Genomic DNA, 11,216 nt, shown 5'->3' with positions numbered 1-11,216 from the left:
CCGCCATTTTCCTATAGATGGCTTTAGCGGTAAGTGGTGGTCGAAATAAATAGATCATAGACGTCGTACAATAAACTTGGGCATATGTCAACATAAATTATACTCGATTTACGTTACGTTCAAATATCGGACCAATTCTTTCGGTGGTCGAAGATTGTCGAAATTATCAAAGTAAACAGCATGATCTCCCCGCTTCGCATACGCCACCCAATGAGTACTTGATCCATCAGCATTATTCAAATTTACGATATCGTTCTCGGTTCAATACACCCCTCCCCCCTTCCCTCATTGATAGGTAATACGCATGTTTTACCTACTTTAGTTGTTGCAGTTGAACGTTCGTAGTTACACCCTTCGGCATTTTTGGCAATTGTTTTTTTTTATTAATCTTTTTTATTTTTTCCATTGTGACTCCTCGCCCGATTTCTATATGCGGAATCATCTGCGGTCCATCGAACTGCGGCAAAACAAACGTATTGATACGTTTGTTGGAAAGTCCATGGCATACGTTTCGAGAACGTGTACTCGAAATCGTTGCAACAGTCAAAATATCTACTTGGAGAATTTATTAGCACCGATTGAAGAAATTATTTTACATTCTCCAATAATAACGATGCAATATCGAAGACGCTTCCAAAGACAAGATGCTTCCAAATTCCATTTTTGTCATGGCATGCGCCAAGACGCGATCAGAGAATGCTTTGCGATGAGTCGACACAGATAGAAACAGTCGACACGCGGACGTCGACTGCTTCTATCTGTGTCAGACGTATGCAAAAATACCGAAGCATCTTATACGCGATAATGCAAATCTGTTGATCCTGTTTAAACAGGACGGTACTAATCTGAAACATATATACGATGATCATGTAAACACCGACATGTCTTACAAGAATTTCTGCGAATTGTGTTGTTGTTAGCAACAAAAATATGGATTCGTGATAAACAAAGATAGTGCGCTTACGAATGAACGATACAAAAAAGGATTTAATGAGTATGCGATACCTTAACGTGGTTAGTCGGTGTCGATACATCAACTACACAACATTTCCCTTCGAGAGCAACATAAATAACAGCAAAGAGCTCAAAGATCGCGAGAGGATAGCGAAACAAATTACAAAATTGAGTGACTTGATTTGTAAAAAGTATCGTGCTTTAAAAACTGGCAAAATAGAAGAAGATATAGCATTGGAAAAAACACTTTAAGTCTATCGTCGAACTTCTAAAACAGATTATCGAGAACATCGCTAATGATGAATCTCAATTAAGAAAGAAGTCAACGTTGTTGAATAGGAAAATATTAAGAAAAGAAAACTTGAAGATAATGAAAATATTCATGATGACGAAGATAATAATGATGGCTTCTGAATGGATAATTCATGGCTTCAATTGACATCATCGTCTAAAATGCAACGTACAAAAGAATCGAATGTTATGTCGAACTTCAATTATGCGTCGCCTGAACTACGCGAATTATCGTATGAACATTCACACATTCCCTCAGTCGAAGACGTTTATAAAAAGTCCAATGAATCGCTTGAAACGTTAACAATCTTTGCAAACGCAGCAAGTTCGTCAGGAGTTGCATAATCAATTATGAGGGTACTTGGATAAAAATACGTAAACATGCTTCTCGGTAGTGACAAAGAAAATGCGATCAATCACGTTTATGCACGGCTATACTTCAGCGAGAATGGTGATTGGTGACAAATATTTCGATGTAGACACGAATGACTTTGTGATCGTAAATGAAGTAAAATACAAAGATACATCTGGTTTGTATGAATTAATTTTCAAAAAAATTTCCGACTATTTACATAGAGAATGATAAACTAGCATATAAAAATATATTGTTGGCAACGAATGCTCATAGACGCGGTCATAAAGCGGATAATCCAATAGTAGATAGCAAAAGGTACAAATATAAGAATATAATAGCATTCTTGGTGTCAGGTAAAATACATACAAATAAGTAGGAATAGGTATACCACGCGCCAGAAATCTAAGCAACAAGTCAGATTAAAGAATCGGAAAAGGTGTAATATCACGAATCATGACCCTAAATGACAATAAAATCGATTATGTTCATTGGGACGATCCTAATGAGTTAATAGGTCATCTCCGATTGCTTGAGGTCTCGTGTCAGGCAAATCATAACGCCCACGACGATTATTTATTATTGAAGAGCTTCGTGAAGCTGATTTTATTATAAATTAAAATGAGATAGTTATTTTAATTAACATTGAAGTATCGATGAACAACGTTGCGTAAGAATTTTTTGATATTTTACGCATTACCGTAATAATCATAACATACTGTAACATGTCTGAGAAGAAAAGCCTCGAAAAGTGACTGGTGGAAGAATTGCACGCTCTGGCATGCGACACGCCAAATTGAACCATGGAAGTATGTAGAATCGTCAAAGTATAGAAAACTAATCCCGTGACATATTTACTGGAAGATTACTATGGGAAACCTGTCGCTGGAGGATTCTACGAGTACGTTGCATCGCGTTGCTAATCCCAACGTATATCTAGTTGAAAAGATGCTGCGTAAAAAAGGAGACAAGATTTACGTGAAATGGCTAGGATTTAATAATTCAACTCTTATATACAAAAGAATAGTGTGCTATAAAAATAAAATTTATTACAAATTGTATAATTATTGGGAGTATGCATTAATTTTAAAGGATTTTCAAGAGATAGCGCAACTAGTACTATCGCATCGAGCTATATTTTTGTACCTTCAAAGCATCATATGGCTTTCCAGTATGTATCATTTTGCCGAAGTGTAAACAACATTATTTTTTTGAACATTGAATATGTCGAATTTTGTGCCAATAAAACGCAATTTGTAAGAAACTTTGCTTTTTTGCTTCCATTTGAAGAAAAATGCTACTGAAAATCAACGAATGTTGCCAGAAGCTTACGGTGATTATACTCCATCGATTTCAACATGTGAGTACTGATTTCGACGCTATAAAAAAGGTGATTTTGACAGAACTTCCAGATCAGCCGAAAAAGTTTGAAGATGAGAAAGTAGAAGCTTTATTCGATCAAGAGCCGAGTCAAACGCAAGAAAAATTTGCAGAATCATTAAATGTCGATCAATAATTTCCAGACGTTTGAAGGCCATTGGAATGATTCAAGGAAATTGGGGGCCGTACGAATTGAAGCCAAAAAAACATCGAAAGATGCAAAATAACCTGTGAATTTGCTGCTTCAAAGGCACAGAAGAAAAAATTTTTTGCATATCATGACGGATGAAAAATGGATATGCTACAATAATCCAAAGCACAAAAAATCATGGTGCAGACCAGGCAAACCATCAACATCGACAGCAAAGCCGAATATTCATACCAAACTCATGCTCTGTATTTGATGGGATCAGCTGGGTGTGAATGTATTATGAGCTGCTCCAACCTATCATTGGGAAACGCTACCAACAACAATTGATACAATTGAGCCGAGTATTGAAGCAAAAACGGTCAGATTACGCGAAAAGACACGACAAAGTGATTTTCCACGACAACGCTCGCCACATGTTGTGAAACCGGTCAAAAAAAAACGTTAGAAATGCTTAACAAGGATCCTATCACTCCTGCCGTATTCTTCAGATATTACTCCTTCCGATTACTATCTATTTCGATCGATGACTCATGGCTTGTCAGAGCAGCGCTTCCATTCTTATGAAGATACCAAAAAATAGATCGATTCATGGATAGCCTCAAAAGATGTGTCGTTCTTTCGACGTGGAATCCACCTATTACCAGAAAGATGGGAAAAAGTAGTGGCTAGCGATGGACAATATTTTGAATGATCAATTTGTAACCATTTTTTCACAATAACATTGTATTTTTATCAAAAAATCTCTTAAAATTAATACTCCCAATATTTTTTTTTCCTATGTAAATATATTGGGAGTACAAATTAGTTCGGTCCGTTTCCCTAAAGATCAGTTGTTGTGAATGGTTCATAGTGACAGCTGATTTTGGCGGTTCCAGAGAGGTTAAACATCTGCTAATAATATTCAGTTTATATCGCTTTGAGTTTCATACAAAAAACCTTTATTTTTACTGTGTTTGAAATGTCGAATTTTGTGTTAACCAAGCAACATTTGCGGGAGGTTTTGATTTTCTGCTTTAATTAGAAGAAAAGTGCGGCTGAAGCCGAATGCTTGTCGAAGTTTATGGTGACACTGCTCCAACTGATAAATCATGTAGGGAATGGTTTCGACGTTTCAAGGATGGAAATTTCAACGAAAGCTTGAAGCCTCGCTCTGGACAGCCAAAAAAATTCGAAGACAAAGAATTAGAGGCATTACTCGAAGAAGATCAGAGTCAAACGCAAGAGGAGCTTGCAGAATCATTGGGGGTAACTCAACAAGCCGTTTCTATACGATTGAGAGCCAGATTGGGAATGATTCAAAAACAAGGAACTTGAAAGCCTTATGAACTGAAACCGAGAGACATTGAAAGGCGATTTTTCATTTGCGAACACCTGATTCAAAGACGACAGAGAAAAGCATCGGATTGTGACTGGAGATGAGAAGTGGATATTCTACGACAACCCCAAGAAGAAAAAATACTACGCTAAGTCCGGTCAATCGTTACGATCGACCTCAACATCAATACCACGGCCGAACATTCATGGTTCGAAGATCATACTGTATCTGGTGGGACTAAAAGGGTCTTGTTTACTATGAACTGCTGAAATCTGGCGATTCCATTACGGGTAATCGATATCGGCTACAATCGTTTAAGCCGTGCATTGCGAGAAAAACGGCCGGAATACGAGCAAAGACATGATAAAGTTATTCTTCTTCATGACAACACTCGGCTTCATGTCGCTAAAGTCGTAAAAAAATATTTGGAAACGTTCAAATGGGATGTTTTACCCACCCGCCGTATTCTCCAGACATTGCTCCTTTTGATTACTGGTTGTTCAGGATACAGCACGATTTGGCAAGTCATCGGTTCACATCTTTCGCAGAAATCGAAAATTGGCTTCAAAATTGGATCGCCTCCAAAGACGAGTCATTTTTTCGAGATGGAATTCAAAAATTACCTGAGAGATGGGAAAAAATAGTAGGCAGTGATGGACAATACTTTAATTGATCTGTTCATTTTGTTTTAAAATAAATGCATTTTTGAATGGACCGAACTAATGTAAATTCATTAAATAATAAGTTTTACTTTGACGAAGATGATAAAGAAATTGTCATTCCCGAAGGATCGTACGAAACACGTGACATTAACAAGTATCTAAGACGTGCAATTCTACAATTTTATCCTAATGATGTTGCGAGAGAGAAAATGCTTCGCAAAGAGGATGAACAGTACTATCATTGATTATTCATGCCAATAAAAAAATGCGCTTATTGAATAAATTTCATCAAACCTCACAATATTGGATCGCTGTTGGGATTTTCATCGAATCGTGTGCTGGAGTCACAACAGTGACACGAATCAGACGTATCCAATTGAATATCATTCAATCAACGTAAATATCATTCATATTGAATGCAACGTGATCACGGACACATACAGTAACCGTAACACGATATATGAATTTTCACCGAGCGTGACATCAGCGAGGATATAAGATATTAGAAAGACCGACACAGATCATTTACCTTCCAATCATCGTATGGAATACGATTTGAGTTTGGCGTTGTGGATCAAAATGGACGATTATTCGATTTTCGTGGAGAAGAAATCACCGTTAGATTGCATGTATGAAGGCGACAGCGATAAAGTGATACACAACGTGAATTGTTTGTTCTGAATAAGCAGGTGAAACGGACTAGAGACATAATTTTTGTTAGAGGGACGATCAGAAATATTCGATCGTTCAGTACAAGGAAACTTACTGCGTCAAACGTTAAATTTTTACAATCATTGGGCTTTATTATATGAAACATTTGAGATGGTTGATATCTTAAATATTGGAGGTGGTCGATCTTTGACGATAGTATCGTCAAATTCGAGTTTCACACGTATCCGTACGTCAACACGTTTGAACATAGCGACGAGATACCTATACAATAAGGATATCCATACAAGCAGGATTTATACACGCTACCGTGTGAAAATGTTCTCTACGTCGAAGGTAGATTGACGTAGGTCAGAGGAAAAAGATCAACAAAAACAGTAAGTAAATGGAAGTAATGCATGGCGTTTATGTTTGACGAAATTCGATATAAATTCAATGATGCAGAGATTGATCATAATAGAAATGTTGGAATAATCAATACTCTAAAGAGCTATGTATTGTTTTCAAGCAATGATTATAATGCTGGACATAATGCTGGACTTATTCCGTCTGAGTATAATGCGAAAAATTTAATGACACCTGATGGATATTTTAATTTTTGCGCTCACCATATTGTTGGACTTTTGCGAGGATTACGAGGAAACGTGTGGTAATTAACGCTTGTCACGAATTAATTTTGATATGAGTGCACAACGATAACAATTGCATTGTGGGAATTTAGCGACTGAACCGACTTGAATTATTCAAAATACAATGGCGAATGCTTCACGTTATATTGAACGAAGTCAATAAACTATCCATGCTGCCTACCTTAGAAAACGGACGATATCTAAGTATGAATTTTCATTCATAGGATTTGTATGAATATCCCTAATTGCAAAATATAACAAAGTATTCGTGGACTATCAAGCGACTCAGACGAAAAATTCCCTGTTCTCTTTGCTTTGCAAACTGCTGAAAAAAATATCATGAAAGCAATTAAAATTTACTTCGATCATTGTAAATTAACCAACGTGAAACTTTATCTAAACTTTGAATTTTATCCGTACGATGATAAATCTAGATTTTGATAATACAATACCGCTGATAATACAACATCGCTATCTTATATGTATGTACGTTTCCGTACGTCTTATTACCAAATTGAAACATTATTGAACATGAAAAATTTTCTTCACGATTATACTCACGTTATCATTGACTGCTCGCGATAAAACGAATCCATCAAGAGCGGTACCGTGTATTAGAATTTGAATTGAAGGAGAATGTACCTGTGAATACTACAGCTTATTATCTCATCATATACGACTGTGTGATCAAATATAGCCCAATGTCCAACGTAGTACGCAAGATTAGATAAATTATCATTGCTGAAAGAAAAAAATACCTTCTCCCTCCTCTCTTTTTAATACAAAAGATAAAAATCAAGATTCTTTGTGATTGAGCAGTTTCGAAAAGTCATTCACGATAAATATCCCAACGTTTGTAGGATTTTACTAACGTCTGCAAGGATTTATCGTTGGAAAGATATTTGTCGTGAAGGAAGTGTTGAGAAAAGAAGCCATTCTCTCTCATTATATTTTTACATGTCATGGAATTTCTTGACAAAGTCTGAAAAGTATTGCGCTTCCTGGCTGAATGTTTATCACCATGGATTGCAATAGGAAGACGGGATGATTTCGTACAGCATGGCGAAACGCCTAATTACAATAGCTGTATTTAAAATATACAATTGGTGATCGTAACACCAAAAAGAAATATATCAAATTTAAAATAAAACATGAAATTTTAAAAATATATTTTGATTTCTTTCCCCTTTTCCCTGTAGTTAAGAATTAATTAATAATAGCTGTTCAGTACGATTCAATAAGTATTGAATAGTCGATAAGAAAGAACGGTCGATCATTGTTTTTTATTTGTATGTAACATTACTAAAAATTATTATTTTAATTAGTTATTAAGTTGTATCATTAAAAATTCATAAAATATTTATCATATCTATTTAATTAAATCGCATACGAGAAGAAAAGACAAGAGAGAGCGCAACGGGAGGAAGAGAGACCGCAAATAGTAAGTATAGGACTGCACGGATGGAAGAGAGAGAAGGAACGAAATCTCCTTCTCCCTCTAATACGCATCCCCTCCCCTTCCCAATGTCTGTGAGGCACTTCCCCTTCCCTGACTCTCTTACACACACACATCACACACACACACACACACACACACACGCACGCACATCGTATATGTATACGCACTAACACATAGTGAGTTAGAAGTTCTAGTTATCTTACTGAAATTCGCATGTCGCGGACTAGTTGGTGCGCGATAACCGATATTTATTTCGTGGAATTACGAGAGTTGAAAGGCTTTAATCAAATTAATTTTTACAGATTCTTACGCAGAATAGTAATGCCTTGGTAGAAGCCTTGGTATGTGGAAACGATTTTTTTGCTTCTGAGCGGAATTATCTCTTCTCAAAATCTCGTTGTTGGATGCCATCCCATAGAGAAAATTGACAACAGAACTCGCGGAATCAACACGAATCATAACCATTCCGTTTTCTTTCTTATGCTTTTCTTATATCTTTTATGTCCCATTGAGTGGAATAAGCAGGAGCGGAATACACGGAATAGTACAAAATTATATTTTTCAATATTTTTCATGTTATTTACAATACTTGTAATAATGAAAATAATATGTTAATGTAAATATAATAATGTATATAACAAACTGGTAAACATTAGAATTTCTTTAGCAGTAAAATATTTTTAACCGAAAAACTATCTCATGATTGGTTGAAACTTATTCTGCTGCCGTGTTTATCGCTCAATGGGATAAGAGAAAGAAAATAAACAAAATTATAGGCTGCTGATTAATATCTACGTTCATATTTATTGTAATTATTGAATCATTAAAATTCTACTATGATCATATTAATGAAGAAAATAAAAAACAGTGTTACCAATCACATTATTGTATATGGACAATGGCTGTAATATACATCAACAGCATATAATATTGATGTTATGTACAACTTTCGTTCATTTCGCAAATTGTAACGGTGAAATTATAGCGAAAATAGCGAAACGACTGTGATTCGTCTTGTTGATTCTGCGAGTTCCGTTATCAATTTCCGCTCTATGGGATGGCACTCTTAGGTATCGGCATACGGCACACGCCTCGTGAATGTTTTGGCTCGCGCTAGCTAACGCACGTGTCACGTCATACCGGCCTGATAGAGAACAATACTATTACCCGAATAAGTTTTTCTGAATAAGTTGGAATATTCACGCAAAATGTTTAACTAAAATAAAATATTTTTATAAACAATGTCAAGCTAATTAATAAAAGTAAGTAGCGCGGGATGAGAGAGGGAGAAAAGAAGAAAAATTTCGTTTGTACGGACAGCAGACGTAACAATATATAAATATAATATAAAAAAGAAAAAAAATTTTTATTTGCGATATAACAATACATCACTAAAAACTTTTTAAAAATTAGATATTAAAAAATTTGTAAAAATATAGATTTTTTTGAAAAAAAAATGTATTTTTTTTAATTCTTAAACATGTGTTCTTTTCGTCATTTTAGGTAATGCAACTAATATGGGTCATTTAGATATTCCTGGGAAGGATCCTGAAGACTTGAGTTTGAAATATATCTCTGACGGTGATAATTCTGTATTCAGTGATCACGTAGATCAACCTCAAATAACTCGACAAGGTCCAGGTGATTCGCCGAGACCGAATGAACACTCAGAGAACGAGTCTGAAGAATTGGATGACATTGAGCTAATATTCACGACAGATGAGATATGTCGCGATCTCGGTCTGCAAGAGGATCTAGTTTCTATCACCGAGACGGAAACATGGCAACATGGCGATGGCGATCAGCCTATTTTACTTAAATATGTAAAACCGACAGAAGATGAATCATTAGTTTGTAATGGTGAGAAAACTAGTTCTGTCGAGGAAACCATCTCGTCGCAGAGTTCTAGCATCGACCGCGAGGAGAGTGTCGACAGATTCGATGAGAGTTCAAGTACCAGACTCAACAAGATGTGGTCGCAATGCTCCGTTCTAGTGGAGACTGACATCAGCAAGTGTGGTATATTAGAAGATGCTGAAAGCACAGCAGGATCATCTTTGCGACATGTCACGAGAAGAAATACTCTGGCTGCACCATCGATGGCTTACAGGTTTACAATAATAATTTAGATAATTTTCTTCAGGAAACCATTTTTTAACAAATCTCTTTTTAACAAATGTCTTCTTAGGTTCATAAACTGCATTTACAATATTCACGTAATTCTTTCTCATATTGATTATATTTTTCAGCTTAAAATTGCGCAATCATTTGATTGAATGTTACTTATCGTTATCAATTCCTAATTTTACAGATACATTTTATTATTGTTATTGTGTTATATAATTTTATTACTAAATGTATTATTATATTATTGTTATGCTCCCAGACCTATCATTCATCGGGAAGCTCTGGCTAATAGTCGGAGAAAGAATTCTGTCCCATTGCGGCCGGTGATGGATCGTAGTAGTGGTGCCCGAAGAGAATCTGGTGCCCAGACGGACATCTCTGCGCTTCCGGCACAATGGCGATCCGAAAGTTATCTCGCGCACAAAGTCGCGCATACTTTTACAACATTACCGAGCAAATTTGCGCTACCAACGGGAGTATCTAGCCGACTGAGATTGTCGGACAAAACTCGAGAAGCTAGAAGAGTAATGTTGTCGGATATTAGCTTCACTAGCATGGTACCAGAATTATCAAGAAGTGCAGATCACTTGTGTCATGAACCACATGCACAGGTGAAATTAAAAGATAAACTATTGAAAAAGTTAAAAACAAAAATTATTAATAATAGCTTTCAAATTAGCTCTACGGAAGTTTTTATTCCGAATTATCTCTGTCTTCATACAATACATTGTTTTATAAACATTGCAGTTTACTTCATCAGGATAAAATGTGATGTTACTTTAAGTACAACAAGAATAAAAATACAATGAATGATATAAATACGCTATTTACCTAATACTTACAGCATCAGATTGTTTTTGACCTGGTGGAAGTAAATTGCAATATTTATGAAACGTTGACGATCAAGACATGGAGATAATTGCAAATCTAATAGTTTCCAAAGAATAGTGAGACCAAAAATGGAGGGCTTATTTATAATTCATAAAAGATTCTGATTTTAGATTGGTGTACAATTTTGCTTCCGCCGTTTTTTTTCCGAAATTCGAGGCTTTATTATAAAAAACTGGTTATACATTTATGATTCAAAGTATTGTCCATCGCTGGCCACTACTTTCTCCCATCTTTCGGGTAGCGTACGAATCTCGCGTCGAAAAAACTGGTCATCTTTTGAGGCTATCCACGAATCGATCCAATTTTTTACTTCTTCATAAGACCGGAAGTGCTGGT

At 35.9% G+C, this 11,216-nt stretch overlaps 1 protein-coding gene across 1 annotated transcript in view; it reads left to right on the top strand.

Annotated features, from left to right (window-relative positions):
- Nucleotides 1–11,216, top strand: part of LOC108693427 — a 126,147-nt gene that overhangs the window by 55,534 nt on the left and 59,397 nt on the right. The window contains exons 6-7 of the mRNA XM_018202359.1: nt 9,366–9,972; nt 10,249–10,600. Coding sequence (XP_018057848.1) covers nt 9,366–9,972; nt 10,249–10,600 — 959 coding nt within the window. The remainder of the gene's footprint in view (nt 1–9,365; nt 9,973–10,248; nt 10,601–11,216) is intronic.

The sequence above is a fragment of the Atta colombica genome, unplaced genomic scaffold (genome assembly GCF_001594045.1).
Source record: "Atta colombica isolate Treedump-2 unplaced genomic scaffold, Acol1.0 scaffold9, whole genome shotgun sequence".
In the NCBI taxonomy this organism is placed as follows: domain Eukaryota; kingdom Metazoa; phylum Arthropoda; class Insecta; order Hymenoptera; family Formicidae; genus Atta; species Atta colombica.
The sequence above is the reverse complement of the archived record's forward strand: the minus strand, read 5'-3'. Positions and strand labels throughout refer to the sequence as shown.